Source organism: Stegostoma tigrinum, chromosome 14, assembly GCF_030684315.1.
Source record: "Stegostoma tigrinum isolate sSteTig4 chromosome 14, sSteTig4.hap1, whole genome shotgun sequence".
Taxonomy (NCBI): Eukaryota; Metazoa; Chordata; class Chondrichthyes; order Orectolobiformes; family Stegostomatidae; genus Stegostoma; species Stegostoma tigrinum.
In genome coordinates, this window is record NC_081367.1 from 2,403,182 (window position 1) to 2,423,323 (window position 20,142).

Genomic DNA, 20,142 nt, shown 5'->3' on the forward strand with positions numbered 1-20,142 from the left:
AATGGGACACAGCCCTGGAACAGCGAGTGTGTAATACCTATCATTCCCACTAGATAGTGCCATCTCACTTTTATTTCCTCTCCCAGCTCCAACAATAGTGCAAAGTTTGCTGTTTCTTGCATCCTTCCCCCAAGCCCTGATATGTGGGTTGGGCTGACTGATGATTGGCCGGGTTGGGAGAAATGAGAGGCTGCGATTGGAAGGGGTTTGGTACTCGGGGGGGGCTGGGTCTGGTAATCCCTCCTTCCCCGCCCCCTTCCACATCCAGCTCCCTGTGTCTATGTGTGTATGTGTGTTTGTGTGTATGTGTGTGTGTGTGTGTGTGTGTGAGAGAGAGAGAGACGTAGAGAGATAGAGTACTCCGTGCTGATCGAGCCTGCAATGTGACTGTACAGGGAGACAGAGACTCGCGCTCCGCGTTCTGGAATATAACCAGCAGCAGGAAACCCTCCCCAAACCCTTCCCCAACACCGGGCAGGATCCAAAATTATGATTCCCATTCTCATCCTCTGCCTGCTGTCTGCAGTCGGTGCTGTGGAAGGTAACAACTGTCCCCATTCTCTGTCTCCTCTCGTGAGATTTACCTCAGCTTGCAATTGTCCAGTTTGTTTTAAAACAAAACTTGCATGTTTAAAAGAAAAAAAAGTTGCAGTCGCCTCTCCCCATGTGTTTGCAAGGGGTGATAGAGTTCTTTTTGTGAAGAAGCGAAAGTAAAATGTGATATTTATTTGCAAATTGATGTTGGTTGCTCGACCCTCTCCCACACTGTTTCTTTCGCCGCTGCAATGCAGTGTTGCTGTTGCCGATGGAACTGGGCTTTACATCGCGCCAGCTGGATTGGCCTTGGCGGTTGTGGGTTTATCCCGTGATGGGACCCTCTCCTGTCGTTTGGCCCCGACGCTTTGCTGGGCGTCATTGGAGGGATAGCCATCATTGGATGACTTCGGGGTATCAAAAAAAGCTCATTCTTGTGGGTTGTGCTACATGTTAACAACGATGCAGAAAGTGATGAAAGTGTGTGTCAAAAGTGCCTGAGTGTTTACTTGCGTGAGTGTGAATGCATGTATCTGAGTGTGTGAATGTGTGTTTGGATGTGTGTGTATGTATGGATGTATGGATGTGTGAGTGTGTGTGTGTACGTGCGTGTGTGTGTATGTGAATGTGTATAGCTGTGTGTGTGGACGTTGTAGCTGTGTGTGTGTGAATGTGTAGCTGTGCGTGTGTGAATATGTCGCTGTGTGCGAGTGGGCATATGTGTGTGACCGTATGCGAGTGAATGTATACCTGTGTGTGAGTGTGAATGTGTGTATTTGTGTGACATTGTGTATGTGTATCTGTTTTACAGTGTGAATGTGTATCTGTGACAGCGTGATTGTGTATATGTGTATCTGTGTGAGTGTGAATGTGTGGCTGTGTGTGTATATGAATGTGTGTCAGTGTGTGTTTGTGTGAGAGCCTGAATGTTTCTGTGTGAATGTGTCTTGTGTCAGCCTGAATTTGTGTATCTGTGTGAATGTGTGTGAGAATATTTATCTGTTTGTGTGTGTGTGTGTGAATGTGAATCTGTATTTATCTATTTGTGGGTATCTGTGAATATCTCTGCCCGTGCGTCCGGATGGTTGCGGTATCTATTTTTGTGTTATGAGTACACCTGCGTGTGTGTGTACCTGTGTGTGTGTATCTGTCTGAATCTGAGTAGCTGTGTAGGTGGGCATGTGTTTGTGTGAATGAGTGTGTCATTGTGTGTAAAAGTGAGAGAGGCAACAGTAGATTTTAATCTTTGCACTGCGCGACAAAGTAGATGCAGCTGGGGCAGTTCGACATTGTGAGTTGACTGGAGAATTTGAAGACTTTGCAAAGACGAAGCAACGGCGAGAATGGCTTTTCTTGGTGAATTGTGTTGATGCATGTGAAATGGAAATGCTGTTTTCAGGTCCCTCCGGGTGATGGAGGTAGTGGGTACGATGGGGTCGGGGTGAGCTAAGCTCCTGTCCGGTTCGCACAGAAGGAGACAATGAGCAGCTTGGCGCTGGCAGTCTGAGAAACATCTCTCAAAGTGATACGTGCTGTTTCGACTATCTCGCGGTGAACTGTAGCCTGCTGATTATGTGTAGCAGCACTTCAACATTAAATATCGCTGAGATTCGCTGTGACAATGCAACTTTCATCGTTTGAGATAATCGGGCTGTTGTGTTTGTTGGCTATTTCTAATCTTCAGGAGGTATTAAAACACCCAGACTGTTTGTGAGACTGGGATTGGACTGGAATTTTGTTCACTCCGTTTCTGGAAAGAACAGCTTCCCTTTTTTAGCTGTAAAATACAGTGGAATCCCGGCGCTCTGTTAGAAAGCAGGTTTTCTACCGCTCGCTGTTTTGCTTTTCACTTTCTCTCCCCGACTTAATAGCACGCGAATGGCCCAGAAAAGCTTTCAGGGTACTTATTTTGGTGAAGATCCAGGGACGGGAATAAATAATTTGTTATTTTGTTGGCAAGCCCTCCGCCCCCACTGTTAGCCTGAATCTGGGATGGCCTCGTTACTGCAACCAGTGCTTGTGAATCCGTTTGTTGAGGAGCTCCAGGAGGTGCCTCTGTGACTTCATTAACACATCGCTTTCAATGAGTCGCCTAATGAGGGTCTCTGGGGAGATGCGGGCTTCACATTCCCAGCTCCACCTCCCCCCACCACCCAACTCCCCGAAGCCGTTTCAAACCCATTTGCCTGCCACTCACATCCTCAATTCGTCAAACATCCGGCAGCAGGGAGACGGTCCTGTCTGCACAATAAGTGTGAACCTGGGGAAGAGGGAGAGACGGTGTAGTTACAGGGAATCCGGGATCCTAACCACTCCCTAGATCCTGCCTGATTCTATCCCACTTCTGGCAATTCCCCATTTCCAAGAAGATTCCTGGTTGGTACCGAAGGGGCGCTACATTCAGCCAGAGTGTTTGGATTGAATGAATGTATTATATTTTATTGTCATGTGTCTTTTACTATCAATACAATAAAATGCAGTGAAAAGCTTCCATTTCTTGCCAAAATTCTGTGCCACCTTTAATAATTTAAGAATGAGTGGGGGAAAATAGAAAGATATAGCTTAAAGAGTGTCCGTCACTCCTGAGCTTGCTCATTGCCATCAATAACACCATCTCCACCATCCCTCTGTCACTGTGTGAACCAGACCTACCAAACGTTGATATCGTCAATCCACAGATCCCATCGTTCACTGCTGGGCCGATTTCCCCTCTGCCCCAGCCTCGCTGCCACCTGTGCTGGACGCACCAATGTCAAAATCGTGTCTCTTGCCACTAGGCCCACCTCATCGAAGCCACCATGATGCCCTTCCAACCGCCGCTTTATTGCTGCCAGTATTGGATCCAACTGATGATAAACTCACCGATCCTCAAGCACCATCTTTTGCCACTGGACCAATTTGCCTTTGTCATTGCCTTGCCACCATGTGCGTTGGACCCACCCAAGGTCAAAGTCACCAATCCTCAGATGCCATCTCGCACTGCTGGGTCTACCTCACTGATGTCACATGCACCAATGTCACAACCACGGATTCCAATGGAGGATTATCTCCCTGTTAACGATGAATTCTTCACTGAGAACCTTCAGGACAGGGACTGGGGAGGGGCAGAGTGAAATTAAGCAAGTAGGGGTAGTTTCTTCCAGCAGCTTCTCAATCATTTGTGTTTGAGTGTGGGGAGTTGGGCTTAGGCTGTGTGGGAGTGGGGGGTAGTTGGAGTTTGTGGGAGGGTTATTTAATGGGTTGGCACTGGACACATGTGGGGTTGGTGGTAGTGGTGTTGAGGAAAGAGGACAGCTAGGGAGATGGCTGCAGATTCTGAGACACAAGCAGAAAGTGAGGAAATTCACCAGAGCTCGATATTAGCTAAAGCGGAATAGGCAGATGGACAATTTCAAATCCTCAGCCATGTACTGTGTATCACTGCAACACAGTTGAGAACTGACAACACAGTTGGAGCATTGTCTTTGCGCAGTGCGCTCTAATCTTTGCTTAATGAATACTTAAACCTTCTGCATTGTGACATTAGTTTGGTCATTCTGAGATACAAAATAACCAAAAGACTGCACATTTATGCGGATGTTTATCTATATGTGCAAAATGCTGTGTGAGTATTACCTCTAAGTGTGTGTGTGTGTGTGTGTGTGTGTGTGTGTGTGTGTGTGTGTACGTGTATGTGTGTGTGTGTGTCTCCTCCTGTTTGATTGAATACGTATTTGGCGAGAATGTTCTGGCTCTATGTGTCTACGAGTTTGTAAGATTTCTAGCTGATTTCACGGCTCAAGCAGTTAGTGGTTGTCTGCAGTTCAATGTAACCAATTGAGTTGTGGGAATATTGCTGTATTATTTGCTGAGAAGGAATTGGTTATGGATCTCAGTCTGCATTTGTCCCTGAAACGTTGATGTATGGAATTTTACAATTAGATTGAGTTAAATGTGATTTGAGGAGAGGTGGACTATTATGTGTGATGTGAAGACAGCGGTAGGAATTAACCAGGGAAATTTCACTGCTGTCATGCACATTGTTTAAGTTGCTCCATTTGAAAGGTGAAGGCAGGGGCTCAAATTCATTTTCAGCCTTCTGAGTGCCCTTTAAATGTTAAAGAACAAATCCATGTTAAGTCACAACAGTATTGATTACTGAATGATTTCCCTGGCGACACTCTTAAAGGGGATCATTCCCATCATCCCATCTGGAACAACAAAAACATGTCTATCTAGTGCCTTTATGAAGATAAAATTGCTTTGAAGCAAAATCTAACATGAAAATATGCAGGTCGCTAAAAGTTTGGTCAACGACATCACTTTAGAGGAGCATCTTAAAGATGAACAAGGCAGAAAGGGTTAGCAAAATAATTCCAGAGCTTGGAGCTATGGCTAAGGCCAGTTGTGAAGTGGTTAAAATCAGAGATGCTCAAAGGACTAGAATTAGAGGTATACAGAGATCTCTGAGGCTTGGTGGAGATTACATAAATAGAGAGAGGCGAGGCAGTTAATGCTTTCCTTATTGCCATGTCTAAAAATGTGCAGTGTAATATTTAGTTATCAGTTCAAGACCAATTTAATGACACACCCCATAGTCACGAAAGTTGTGGAGTATCCAGTTTATTTTTGCACCTCATGCCTATAATTTGTCGACTTGCCGTGTATTCACATAAATTGCTTTTGAATTCATTTACCAATGCATAACTTGCTGCTGGTAGAATTTCAATTGCTAAAAATGACCTGAATTGCGGAGTAGATTTGCAAGAAATGACTGCGGTTCTTAAAAAAGAAAGTGTGGGGAAATTAATGTTTTTTTAAATGACAACCTTCGTCTCATTTGATTCAAAGAAAAATTATCAATCTGTAAAGTGAGCTGAGTATTTTCTGTTTCATGTGTGAGTGATCCAGATGTATGGCCTTTTGTCTGGTTTTCCCTGTCGCACAAAGCCAAGATGAACATGTAATCTGTGAGAAAGGAAACAGAAGAATGTTTGACAGGAATAGTATCTGATATGTAGACAGGTTCATGTTTGCTGGAGCTTTTCTGTGTACCTTCTTGGCTGTTTTGAACATTGATTGCCCATGGTCTGATTTAATTTTGGAGCAGGCTCAAAGATCTGAATGGCTTGCTCATTTGAGTGGGCCTGGAGTTGCGTTGTGCCATGATCACTACATGTTGGAAGCAATGCCAGTGTCTGTCCATTTTCAACAAAGGGTGCAGCAATGTACTGAACCCAGTGGTAATCTACTGACCAGCCACTGGTTCCAGAAAGCATGCCTTTCATTTGGCAGAACACTGGCCATAGAATATTCGCGAATACTCAACCAGTAATATTGTTCTTTATTCTATCGAACAATAGTGGAATTTCCAAACAAAAAAAAATTGTTTCTGTCTCTGTCAGGTCATAGTTGATGATGGATGGTCTACATAGTTAACATTCTGTTCTTCCTCCTCTCAGGTTAGCCTGATCTAATTGATTGGTGGAACAAGTTAGAGGGGCTACCTGACCAACTCCTATACTGATTTTCATCTCCTTCTGTCGTACAGCTGTATGTCGGTACAGTACTTTCAACCTGTACCATGTAATTTAAATGGGATAAGGACCTTTTGAGAAGCTGGTCTGATTTGTAAGGTGGGGGGGATGGTGAAAATCTGAGCCCTTGTCTCTGGTTGAATTTTCGGTTTCCTGTTCTCTGAAAGAAAAACCTTTCAAACTGAAAAACTCATTCGACTTTTCAGAGAGAAAATCTCATTGAGATACACAGGACAAACAGAACTTGCTGTTCCTTTGAGCACAAGGAAGCCAATTCTTGTCGATCTCTAAAAGATGTTAAAAGACATGTTCTTCTTTTACACTGATAAAATGGTCTTGTTTATAATGGGCTTTGTTCTGGGCCACAAAATGCTGATTAATTTGTCCTGCAAGTCACTTGAAATGGCTGTGGTGAGGTTAATGGGGATCTGGGACCTTAGTTTTAAAAAAAAGGATGAATAATCTATCTTCCTCACCAGTCCAAAAAGTTAAAAAAAACAGGGAATGGACCAGAGGTATAACAAAGTAGGAAATTTTGTGGAGTCAAATTAGGTACAGAAAGGAGAATAAAGAGAGGGAAAGAAAGATTAGGCTATGAGTGTGTGATGGATGCACACCAGGGAGAAGCATAAAAAAAAGCTTGAAGCTTTCAAAAAACCAATTTGCTATCTGCAGGGCACAGATCGCCACTATTTTGTTTTCTGGGCAGGAGAGCATTGCAGGAATGGAACTGCATGAGAAGGGCCCATAAATTGTTAAGTGCTGAGATGAGAATGTCACTGGCAAGGCCAGCATTTGTGGCCCATCCTTAATTGCCTTTGAACTGATTGTCTTGCTAGGCCATTTCAAAGGGAAGTAACATTGCTATGCATCTGCAGTCACATGTAGGCTAGAACAGCTAAGGATAGTGGATCTCTTTGTATTAAGAGCATTGATGAACCAAGTGAGGTTGTAGAAACAATTTTTGATAGTTTAATGGACAGTTTTACTGAGGCTGGCTTTCAGTTCATGATTTTGTTGAATTGAAATCCTCCCAGCTGCTGTGGTGGGATTTGAGCCCATATCCCTAGTCCATTATCTTGGAATTTTGGATTAACAGTCAAGTAACATTATCACTTCACTCTCATCTCCCCATAACACGATGATGAGTTCAATTCATGCACAAATGCAACCTTTCTTTTCAAACTCATGATGAGATGGGCTCGTGTTTCTGTGAAGCTAATGGTAGAATGCTACAAGTTATACAGCCACTTGTGGCAATTTGCAAACTCACAGTGTGTCTCTTGTTCGTCATAAGATGCTGGGTTATTTATGCATTAAATTCCTTGTTATTTTCTAGCAATGGCTAGGCCAATATTGAAATGATCAGTAAACATATTTCTCATGTATATCCTTGTGCTGAAATTGCCTTCTTCACTAAGCTCAAGTGTACCACTTCCAAAATGAACTATTAAAAGCTGCTGTAATGGAGAAGGAGCTGTTTGTTGTGCTGTTATAAAATAACACTACAGCTCACCCTCATTACAGATCTTTCAGTTCTCTGCTGGCTGCAAGGCTGCACTATCTCAAGACTGGACTGTGGGGTTATTCACTGCAACACCCACCTCATTATAAAGCACAAACGCTCAGCTCTTAAAGGCTGTGTTGTGAGAGTGAAATGTATGTTTACGTTGAGTAATGTAATATTCAGAGAATTCATGCTCCACTCAAATTCAACAAAAGCACTGTTTATTAAGTATGGAAAATGAGATTAACTGGCAGCTCTGAGAGACAGGTGTCTACCAGAGTGAAGAGAAGTCTCGTCTGTAACCAGTTAACACTCTGTGGATTGCTCTGGAGCTACCTCGTTGGATGAGGTCATTCCAGCAACACCACCATTTAAAAATCCTACATTTCTGTTATTTTCTTTTTGCCTCTCAAGGTGTAACATATCTTGGGTTAAAGATATAATAGTTGACAAGGTTACCTATTTCCTCAATCAAATATACCCTGTCTCTCACTATAGTACTATGTATATCTACTGTCTTCCTCTGAAGAGCTTAGATTGACTCTTGCTCACTTCATGCGTTGATGCTTTTATTCACATCTGTTCTCAAATTGCTCCATCGCCTTGCTCCTCCCTACCCTTGTATCCTCCTTTGGACCTCTGTGATCATTACATTTCTTCAATTCTGCTTTCTATAGCATGCACAGTTTTAATCACTCCGATATTGTTGATCGTGACTTCAGTGCTGAGGCCCTAACCCGATTCCTCTGGCTAAACTTCTTTGCGTCCCTCCTCTCTGCAAAAGCATGACTTGGTGTCAGATATATTTTGATCACAGTTTTGTGAAATGCTTTGAGATATTTGCTTTTACACAGTAAATTGTGATATTTAAATGCAAATTGTTGTCGTTATTCAAACCACTGTGTTCCAAGATGGTGTGTTTGGGTAGGGAAGTCAAACAAGGAGGAATATAGCTGAACTCCTCTGAGTCCTGACTGGTGTCAAATACGTATAATTCGGTAGAGGTGACTGAATAGAAATTGGGGTTGAGAACCTTGACAAGTTTTAGTTCCTCCGTCAGTTGTCCAAGTCCACTGAGAGCAGAGAGAGCACCACAAAGCCCAGCAAAAACATGACGCAAAAACAGTTATCAAAACCAGATCCTTTCTGCTCTACACAATTCAGTATTAGACAATAGCTGTTCATCTCCCAAAGGACCACAGGAGGACCCTATATCTTAATACAAACCTGAAAGAACACAACCCTTGCTGCATTAATGTAACATTTGCATTTTGGATGTGTCAATTAATGATATGTTGTGGGCAGTTTGTCCCTCGGGCTCAACTCCGTTAGGAACCTGGACTGAAACTATATGCAAAGTTATTTTGCTTTGCATCTTCAAAGGTGGAGAATGTTCATTCCCTCAAGTTCTTATTCAAAGCTATATATCATGTGTGAGAGTAGTATTTTAAATTCATGCCACCCACGACTGCTCTCATTATGGTATTCTTTTGTAAATTCAGAGTCTACAACATCAGCCATAGAATTGCAGAATGATTTACAGTCTGAATGTGCTTTCATCAAAATTTTCATCATTTCTATTTTGGCAAATGATTTTTAAAGAAGTGGATTTTAGTATTGGCCTGCATGATATTCACTTGCTCCTTCCCATTTCTTAGTAAACTCCAGCTCTTGACCTGTTGTCAGGGACCACAGATTATGTTGTGGTTAAATAAACACATGGATTAGGAGCACATGTAGGCATTCTACACTTCAAGCCCACTGCACCATTTAATAAGATTGTGGCTGATCTGTTTAAGTTTTAAATTCCACGTTCTCACCTCCACCTGATAATCTTTGATTCTCATACCTAATAAGAATCCATTTACTTCCATCTTAAAAATAATCTACGACCCTTCTTCCACAGAGGCAGAAGGCTGCCAATTTTTACACCCTGCGGGGAAAAAAGAGAAAATTTCCCTCATCTCTGTCCTGAAAGAGCGAGCCATAATTTTCAAACAGTGCCCCCTTGTACTGGACAGACCCTCAGGAACAAACATGCCTTCCACATCCACTTTGTCGAGACCATTCAGGATCTTGTAAACTTCATCAAATTAGCCTTTTGCTTGATTGGATAAGCCCCTAATATCCAAGCTTGAGATACTCAGCGTTTTACTTTAGCTCATTTGTGCAATGTGGGCATTGCTGGCTGGGCAAGCATTTATTGTCTGCTCCTAGTGGTGGTAGTAACCTGCCTCCCCCATGTGCTGCAGGTAGCCCCTCAATGCGCATAGAAAGGTTTTTCCAGGATTTTGACCTAATGACACTGAAGGAATGGCGGTATATATCCAAGTCAGGTTGCGGTTGAGAGGGGAGGTCGAAGATGATGATGTTCTCATGCACCTGCTGCCTTTGTCCTTCGAGATGGAAGTGCCCTAAGAGAATCTCCCTCGTCCTCACATACCACCCCACCAACCTCCGGATACAATGCATCATCCTCCAACACTTTCGCCATCTACAATCCGACCTCACCACCCAAGCCATTTTTCCAACCCCACCCTTGTCTGCCTTCTGGAGAGACAACTCTCCCCGCGACTCCCTTGTCCGCTCCACAATCCCCTCTAACCCCACCACACCCGGCACCTCCCCCTGCAACCGCAGGAAGTGCTACACTTGCCCCCACACCTCCTCCCTCACCCCCATCCCAGGGCCCAGCTTGACTTTCCCTATTAAGCAGATGTTCACCTGCACATCTGCCAATGTGGTATACTGTATCCACTGTACCCGGTGTGGCATCCTCTACATTGGAGAAACCTAGCGGAGGCTTGGGGACTGCTATGCAGAACACCTCCGCTCAGTTCACAATAAACAACTACACCTCCCAGTCGCGAACCATTTTAGCTCCCCCTCCCATTCCTTAGATGACATGTCCATCATGGGCCTCCTGCAGTGCCACAATGATGCCACCCGAAGGTTGCAGGAACAGCAACTCATATTCTGCTTGGGAACCCTGCAGCCCAATGGTATCAAGGGGGACTTCACAAGCTTCAAAATCTCCCCCTCCCCCACTGCATCCCAAAACCGGCCCAGCTTGTCCCCTCCCCCCACTGCATCACTAAACGAGCCCAGCTCGTCCCCACCTCCCTAACCTGTTCTTCCTCTCACCTATCCCCTCCTCCCACCTCAAGCTGCACCTCCATTCCCCACCTACCAACTTCATCCTGCCTCCTTGACCTGTTCGTCCTCCCCGGACTGACGAATCCCCTCCCCACCTCCCCACCTACACTCTCCTCTCCACCTATCTTCTCCTCTATCCATCTTCGGTCCGCCTCCCCCTCTCTCCCTATTTATTCCAGAATCCTCTCCCCATCCCCCTCTCTGATGAAGGGCCTAGGCCCGAAATGTCAGCTTGTGTGCTCCTGAGATGCTGCTTGGCCTGCTGTGTTCATCCAGCTTCATACTTTGTTATCTTGGTTTCTCCAGCATCCGCAGTTCCCATTATCACTGAGTTTGGAAGGTGCTGCCTGAGGATTTTTGGTGAATTTCAGCAGTGCATCTTGTAGATAGTACACACTGCTGCTACTGAGCGTCGGTGGTGGAGGGAGTGAATGTTTGTGGATGTGCTGCTTTGTCCTGGATGATGTCAAGTTTCTTGAGTGTTGTTGGAGCTGCACTCATACATGCACGTGGGTTATATTCCATCACACTCCTGACTTGTGCCTTGCAGGTGGCAGACAGGCTTTGGGGAAGCAGGCGGTGATTTATTTGCAGCAGAATTTGTTGCCTCTGACCTGCTGCTGATTTGCCCCACTTACACATAGCATGGAGCTGTTCTGGTTGAAAGCAGATACAATTAGTGACAAATACTCACATATTGCAGGAAGGAGGGACTGGTGTGAGTTCTACATACATTTAAAACCTTTTAAATGATCGAATGAAAGCGATTCATCACATCAGATCCCACTTCCTCGAATTAAGCTGAATCCATTAACACTGATTTCAACTATTAGTTCAAAGCACCAATAGCATGAAAATAATCTACCTGTGGTAAATTACTGTCCCCATTAAAGTCATTTACTTTAACTGCTGCCAGCTTCTGATAAGCTACTGTTTATGGTCCATCACATTTGCAGTCAGGTTATGTGTTTCAAAAGGTTCCCGTCATTCAAGGTGAGTTCACAGTTCAATACCGGTGTGGAGTTTTAGTGGAACCTGGATCCTGCATCAGGGCACAGTCTGACACTGCAAATACAGCTGGCTGAGAACTAGACAGCCTCTCTCACTTCACCTTGCAGTCAGTCTGAGAACTGTCCACATTCTAGTCAGCGTGAAGGTAGGCTTAAATAAACAAAGAGCTGCAGATGCTGGAGGTCTGAATCAAAAACAGAAATTGCTGGTGAAACTCTGCAGGTCTGACAGCATCCGTGACAAGAAAGCAGAGTTAACATTTCAACTCCGGCGTTTCTCTCTCCATGGATCTGCTGGACCTGTTGTGTGTCTGCAGCGATTTCTGTGTTTGTATGAACAAAATCTTGTTAAGATTGAATGCAGTTCAAGGTTTTGGGTCAAGATGCTGTTTTACCTCACTGCCATAAACTGAGCTATGATCAAAGGTAAATATCAGTGCTCAGTGTTTGAACACATTCTACATCTGACTATCTAGTTGATTGACTTGTTATACGTTTCTTCCTCTTGGTATTTACAGGAGTATTGTATGGTACATATATCATGCAGTATTTACATGGTAGTAACTACCGGAATAGCCTTCTATACTGAGGTGTTTTGCAGTTTGTCTCTCCAGGTTGTGTTGGTGCTAAGTTGGTGGTTTCCTGTTCTTCGTTAACTGAAGAGGTGTTTGATAGCATTGCAAGAGAGGGATTTGTTTCTCTTAAAATCACAGTAATACCCACATGAAATGCAAGATCTACAGTTCCACAACTGAGTACATTTCAAGCCAAAATCCTGGTACCCAGTTGAACAAAGCAGCCCCTCAAACAGTTTAGTCTAGTCACTGGGTGTATACAGAAATACATATTGTGGATAGCACCAGCTGTGGTGAACCGTTACAATAATGCACACAGAGCTCAATCTCCCAGAGAAGTGAAAGTGTCTTAGTTAAGAAAACAAAACTCAACTCCCACAGGAGCCCTGACAATCTTAAGAGAATGCATCCCATGGGTACCTTTGTGCTAACTCTCAGTCATTCAGAAATTCTTGCATTCATGTATCACTTTTCAGAATCTCAGCATATCCCAAGGTGTTTAAGGTACAGGAGGCGAAATTAGACTTTTAGATCTGTTCTGTCATTCAATTAGATTGCCCCGATCTGAATTTTGACTCCATCTACCTACCTTGGTTCCATTGGCGTTAATTCCCAAGCCTCACCTTTGTCTATCCAGCGTGGCTTTTATAGACCCTCAGTCTTTTTGAGGAAGAGATTTCCATTTTTGCACTGCCCTTTATGTAAATAAATGCTTCCTGCCAACACCCTGGAAAGGTCCCGCTGTAATTTTCAGTCCTTTTATTACACTTTCCGATCGGAGGAAATAAGTTTCTCTCCATCTATCTTATAAAATCCTTCAATTGTCTCAAAAACCTCAAACAATCCATTCCATACTCAAGGTAATACACTCTCTTCTATGCAGCTTCCCCTCATAATTTAACCCTTTTGAGATGATAACATTCTGGTGAAACTCCCTTCACAGCTATTGAACTGCTTTCAAAGTGCAGTCACTGTTATAATATAGGAAACATGACAGACAGTTCGGAAACTGCAAAATCCCACAAATAGTAGGGAAGGAAGTGGCAAGTTTGCTTGGGTTAATGATGCTGGTTGAGGGATAGCTGCTGGTCTGGGCTCTGGGGTAACACCCTCCATCTTCCTCAAAGTGTCATGGGAACTTTTACACCCATCTGAGATGGAAGATTGTCCCTTGGCTCAGAAAGTTGGCATTTCCAGCAGTCTAGCACTCCATTATTGCAGCATTGGAGTGGCAGCCTGTATCATCCAGTTTTCAGAATTGAATTTCAATGCATGATCTTCTGACTGATGGTCAGGTATGTTGTTACTGAACCGCTGCTGACACCAGATAACTATAATTCAAAATAATAGATAAGTTGAGGCACATTTGGGGAAGCACAGTGGTTCGATGGTTAGAATTGCTGCCAGGGACCCAGGTTTGATTCCACCCTCAGGCAACTGTCAGTGTGGAGTTTGCACATTCCCTGGGTGCTCCAGTTTCCTCCCACAGCCCAAAGATGTGCAGATTATGTGGATTGGCCATGCTAAATTGCCCATAGCATTCAGGGATGGGTTATAGAGGGATAGATCTGGATGGGATGCTCTGAGAGTTGGTGTGGACTTGTTGGGCTGTAGCGCCTGTTTCCATGCTGTAGGGATTCTATGAATTCTATATTAGATTGGTTTGGTTACCAGTTGTGGTAGCCTTTCCCCCTTGATATAAAAACATAACGGCATCCCTTTACTATCATAGAATTATTCCATTCATGCAATTACACAGATTCTGCTGCTATACTCTTCTTTGACAAAATAAATTGGAGGTTTGTGACTGAAGGGTACAACTCTCTTGTGCTTCTTGCACCCTTTCATATAAAATTAGGTAGGGATCAAGCGTAGGAGCTGCTGAACTAATTAGTTCTGCAGTTGAAATAATTCACTTTTGGTCCACAGTCTGCTGTTTTCTCTTTACTTCCAATTTAACCAAATCCTCTGGGTTTAACTGGAGCTCTGGTGCTGTTCTATTTGCTTGTTTTCTGGCCTCTATAAATGAACCTGGCATTTTTTTTTAATAATCCTTCAAGCTTTGTAGCTCACAGCAGAAAAAAAATCTCAAACTTCAAACAGCATCTATGAGAGACAGCACTGTTTTGAAATGCCTGATGTCCATGCTGACTATTGACGCTTCCTGACTCCCATTCTTTGCAAGCAGGCGCATGTTAGATGTATTCCAGACTTCTTTGCTCACTGGCTGGAGGCTTCTCTTGTGGATAAGGGCCAGGTTTGACTTCACAGCCAAAGGCTTGGCCCCGATGGTGTAGATCTGGCCTGCAAGTCGGGGCTATGCATCAACCACCCACATGCTTCACTGCTCGGCCACACTTCCAGCCAGCATTCTCTGCCTTTTCATCGATCCACTGAGGCACGATAAAGCCAAGGAGTCAGTGAGTCATACAGAAGGTCCAATCTGACCATGCCGACCACAATTCCAAAATAAACTTTCCCTACCTGCCTGTACTTGGCCAATATCCCTCCAAACATTTCTTATTCATGTTCTTATCTAAATGTCTTCTAAACTTTGTAACTGTACCCTCATGCACCACTTCCTCTGTAAGTTCATTCCTCACACAAACCACTCTGTCTGTTAAAAATTATCTTGCCCACATGGCTTTTCTAAATTGTTTCTCCCCTCACCTTACAATTATGCCCACAAGTCTTGAAATCCTGCACCCTAGGGTGAAGACACCCTCTATTCACCTTAGCTGTACCCCTCATGATTTTATAAACCTCTATAAGGTTTATAATCTCCTACGCTGCAGTGAAAATAGTCCCAACCTATCAGCCTCTCCTTACAATGCAAACCCTCTACCCCAGGCAACATTCTGGTAAATCTTTTCTGAACCCTCTCCAGCTAAAAAAAATTCTTTCTATAACAGTGTGACCAGAACTGGACACAGTCCTGCAGAAGAGGCCTCACTAACATCCTGCACAACCTCAATATGACTTCCCAACTCCTACATGCAAGGAAGAGCCCCAAAGTTCTTCTAAAGTGTGAATGTTTGAGAGGACGCTCCTCCTACCCTCTGGCCCTGACTATTCCCACCGTCTGACTTGCTATTCCTTGTCAAAATTGAGCTCAGTGATTCTTCAACCCACTAAATAAAAGAGAAGCTAAACAGCTGCCAGAAACCCATTCCGAGAATCTCCTTTGAAATCGTGTCTTGGAATCTATTATATGCTTCAGAGGGAGAACGGCACCCAAGACTGTACAAATGTCCCTCAGTACCTTACTGGAGGAGCAGTTATCCTCACTCTACCTTTGTAAAATTCTGCTGTTTCTGTGCTTAGTCGACCAATATCTGAAGCCATTTGATACTAGGCAGAAGGAGCTTGTTTGAGGGGTCAGGAAAGGCATGCCAAGTTATTGCCTATCTCTGATTGCATTGGAGAAGGTGATGTAAGCTGCCAGTTTGATCTACTACAGTCCCTGGCATGTAGGGTCACCCACAGCGTTCTTAGGGAGGAAGTTACAGGTTTTTGACCCAGTGACAGTGAGCGAGTGTCGATGTAGCTCCAAGTCAGGGGGCTTGGAGGGGAGCTTGTAAGTTGTAAATGTGTAGGAAATGGAGGAGAAATAGAGGCTTTGTAAATAAAATTAGAACATGTTTGGTGAAACAGAGCAGAGTTAATTACATTTCAAGTTATGGCATGATGGGACAAACCTCTTCCTGGCTCAGAAGTAGAGATGTAGCTTAAATCAGAAAGTGAATGTCACTGATTCTTGTAGGGTTTGTAGGGTGTCTTAATGCTTACAGTATTAGGCTCATGTTGCTAAAGTTAGCACGTGCCAGTCCTTTCATACCTAGCCGTGAAATACATTTGTGTAAATTTGGGCTGTTGCTTGGCTGTTACTAATGGTCAGTAAAACACAGCTGGTTCTCTTCAGCCCTTCCTGGGAAGTAACCTGCTACATTGACCCAAACTAGCCTCATGTAACAAACACTGAGAATGCTGAAAAAACTTAAAATGCAGGAGAAACCTGCAGAGTTTCTCCAGCATTTTCTCTATTTGTTTCAAATTCCCAACATCCGTGGTATTTGGCTTTTACTCTAACCTTCATGTAACTGCTCCTAAATGATATGATCGAATCCCCTCCCCATCAAGCCCTCAAGCAGTATTTGCGATGGGCAACAAATATTGCTGATGACTAATAGTCAGTCTCCTATACAGCTCAAGAAGAAAATGCAGTTATTATTTTGTAAAATAATCTGCAAGAGTGACAAATGATGGGATTTTGGGCTCTTGTTAAAGTGCTGAATGGCAGGCAAAGTTGAATTATGTTTAGGTATTACTGACTTTTGACCTTAGTTGCTGGAACTGAGATTTGCCAGAGCTTCCAGATCCTTAGGTCACTCCTATCTGCACTCAAAGTGTAGTTTTACACATTGGTGTCCCTCTAGCTGTTCCCCACTCCCCACCAACAGCAGAGTCAAGTAGTTATACACTGCCCAGCGGATAGCAATCAGAATTAATTGAATAGTGACGAGCATTGAGTGCATTTGTACTATTCAATCAATAGCGCCATCTTTGCAGAGGTAATGTGACTGTGCTATCTTTAGTTCATAGAACCATAGAATGACCCAGCACAGTAAGCAGCCATATAGCCCTTCAAAGATGTGCTGGCTGTTTGAAAAAGCAGTCAGTTTAGTCCTGCACATTTCCCCTTTCCAGCAATTAACAAATTTACCCTTTTGTAGATTATAACTTAATCTGAATCTTCTTCCAGCACCTTTTCAGATGGTACATTCTGGACCATGATGACTTGCTCTGTAAAACAGTTTTCCTTGATTCCTCTCTGATACATTTGACAATCATCTGATATTCCTTTCCTCTAGATGATCACCATCCAGCCAGTGGTGAATGTCTATTAGTCAGTTAAAAAGCTTCATTATTTTGGCCTGGTTGTGTTTCGTTTTCGATGAGACACAGAAAAAAATGTATAGGACAAAGATTTAAACTCAACCAGAATGTTACCGTTAATGGTTAAAAGCCACGGACGTTTCTAGGAACCCCATGGGAATTAAAGGCCTATCTTTAATCTGTCTGCTCCCTCATGTTTGAAGTTTCTGTGCCTTTAACACCAGAAATCCTGCCCCCAAGAGCTGCCACCCACTCCAAGCCAGGCAGCAGACACTGGGAGCAGTAGTCACTGTGAAATACTGTGTGTGGAGCTGTCACAGTGGAAGAGGCCCCTGAAGAAGGTGTGTGGGGCAGGCTTTCTAGTACCCATCAAGCAGGTGATGGTGTGGTGGGATGTGTCTGGAGAGCAGTGGTGCCCTTGCAGGAGGTTGTAGGAGGAGGAAAGGGTGGAACAGCTCACACCCACCCCACACTAATGCTAGAGACTAGTAGCATAATGGCCTTCCCATGTGCTCCCACCCTCTCACTTCCTCACTAGCAGCTGGTTGAGGGTCTAAAGGGGCTTCAAGGGAGAAAGAACTTGTCTTTCTCAACCTCTGACTTAATTGGAAGAGTCTGGAAAGATATGCGCTTTCTACTTGTGCCTTCCACCTGATTAAATGAGTCCAACACTATTCCAAGAGGAAGCATTTAATTTCACCCTATACACCTGTCGTATTAGCTGAAGGAATGACACAATTTCACAATCGTCTGGGTCTTGTTCCTTGTATTCTGTATGTTCAGAGAAGGTTCACTACATTAATCCCAGACGTGAAAGGCTCGTCTTGTGGGGAGAGGTTGAGAAATTTGAGCCTGTATTTGGTCATGTTTAAAACAATTAGAGATCTAATTTGGATATTTAAGATGTTAACATGGTTCGACAAAGTAGATTAAAGGTGTTTCCTCATGTGGGACAATCTAGAATGAGAGATCATATTTCTGAGATGAAAGGTGGGAAGGTAAAACAGAGATAAGGCTGTTATATTTCTCTTAAAGGGTCGTGAATCTGTGGAAGTCACTACCCCAGAGTGCAGTGGATGCTGGGAAATTGACTAAATTTGAGGATAGACAAACTCTTAATTAGTGTTGGGTTGAAGGGCAGAAAAGTGAAGTTGAAGCTGAAATGAGATCAGCCATGGTTGTATTAGAAGGCTGAATTGCCTATTCTTGCTCCTAGTTTTTAGGTTCTTATGTAGTTCTCATCTTTAGCCTTTACATTGTACGGAGAAATGTGAATCAACAGGAACCTTCAAAATACTAAGTTCTTCAAATCTTGCTGCTGAAGAATATAAAATATGTGAAGGACAGAGAAAGAGGTTTGTTTCAAATCGAAACATGGCTTAATTGAGGGTTTTGATTGTAGCTCCTTCTCTGAATTCATTTGGAGCATTTTTACATTTACAATTCCCTGAGCAATCAGCCTGCCAGAGACCTGTCACAGCAGCAAATTCATTCATTTCTCTTGCACTTTTTTACTTTGCTGTCTCTCTGTTTCTCTCTCAACCTGGCTTTTTATTGTCTCCATTTCAGTTTCATGTTCTCTCCCTTTCTGCTGTCCACTCAGCCTCACTCAGGGAACTAGCACTTGATTGGATTGTGAGTTATAAATCTTCTCTGGCCCATTATAGAATCCAAACTAAGGGAGATTATCTCTGCATGTTCACCATTCTCTACCGCATCGGGTGATGTTAATATAAGATAACCAGATTGTAATAGGAGCAGGAGTAGGCCATTCAGCCCTTTGAACCTGCTCTGTCATTTGATAAGATCATGGCCGATCTGATTGTGTACTGAACTCCACTTTCCTGCACCCCACTTTGGCAACTGCATAACCTTGAGCCCCTTTTTGATGATAAATCTGACATTAGAAGTCCAAATAAGGTATTTTCCTTATTATCCTCTTTGCTTCCTTTCACGAGAACAATTTGTATGTTTCCCTTCAAAGTGCTAAACTTTCCTCTCAGCCTCAGCACAAACATATTGGCCATCGCACATCATCAGATACTTTGACCTTGGGCTCATCATGATGGGGTCTTTCCCAGGAGCCCACCCTCTTTTCACTTGGATAGCCAGGGTTCAATGGGTTGTGATCAAGACTGGGAACATGGCTAATGTTATGTTCACTCTCCTGCTGCCAGCGTTGCACCAACACTGTTGACTTGGCTGTAATCAACTCTCTCAGCACATACAGACGTCAAGCGACATGCCAATGTAGGAGAATCGGAAATCTGGGTTAGAAAGTCTGGGAATTTAAAATAAAAACTCATGGAAGTAGAAGTGTCCATGAGCGCTCAGATTATCAGAAAAGCTAACTGCTTCACTAGCGTTCCATAGGAAAAGAGACCTGCCATTCCAACTACTGTGTTATGTCTCACAGATTGTATGCGATATAACTTCAAGCTACACACTCATAATATCATCTCACAGTGTAGTGACATGTGATCAGAGGGTATAAAGATCTCAGTCTCTATCTTATCACTTAAAATATGGTATGATGATTGATAGAAGAATCCTGCTGTTTGTAACTGAATAGCTTGTCATAGCCTGGATGTGTCTGTGACTGTAATTGTCGTGTATATCAAGATCTCTAATAAGAGTCGATTGAATCTTTCAGTGCCATGTTACCCTTCTAGTTTTTATGTTACAGAAGCGAACATATATTTTGCCCCATTAGGTACAAATACCCTGCTGGAGCCATTGCCCACAGCACAGTGGCAGATGACATACGTGGCCTAGACATGTACCTGACTCTAGTCCCATAGAAACATGGTTGACTTGCATCCACTCATGGCGGTGACTCATTAAGCCAGTCTGCTTAGTCGTGGCCTTCTCAGGGCAGTGCAGGCAGCTTGCAGTACTTAAAATACAGTCCTGGATACTCTTTAAAGGTGTTTAGGACTCTGCATCCA

General features: G+C 43.5%; 1 protein-coding gene across 1 annotated transcript in view; it reads left to right on the forward strand.

Annotated features, from left to right (window-relative positions):
* Window positions 1–237: 237 nt before the first annotated feature.
* The window catches only part of LOC125457628 (ephrin type-B receptor 1), a 442,864-nt gene continuing 422,959 nt past the window's right edge, over window positions 238–20,142 (forward strand). Inside the window, exon 1 of the mRNA XM_048542134.2 lies at window positions 238–541. Coding sequence (XP_048398091.1) covers window positions 490–541 — 52 coding nt within the window. The 5' untranslated portion in view covers window positions 238–489. The remainder of the gene's footprint in view (window positions 542–20,142) is intronic.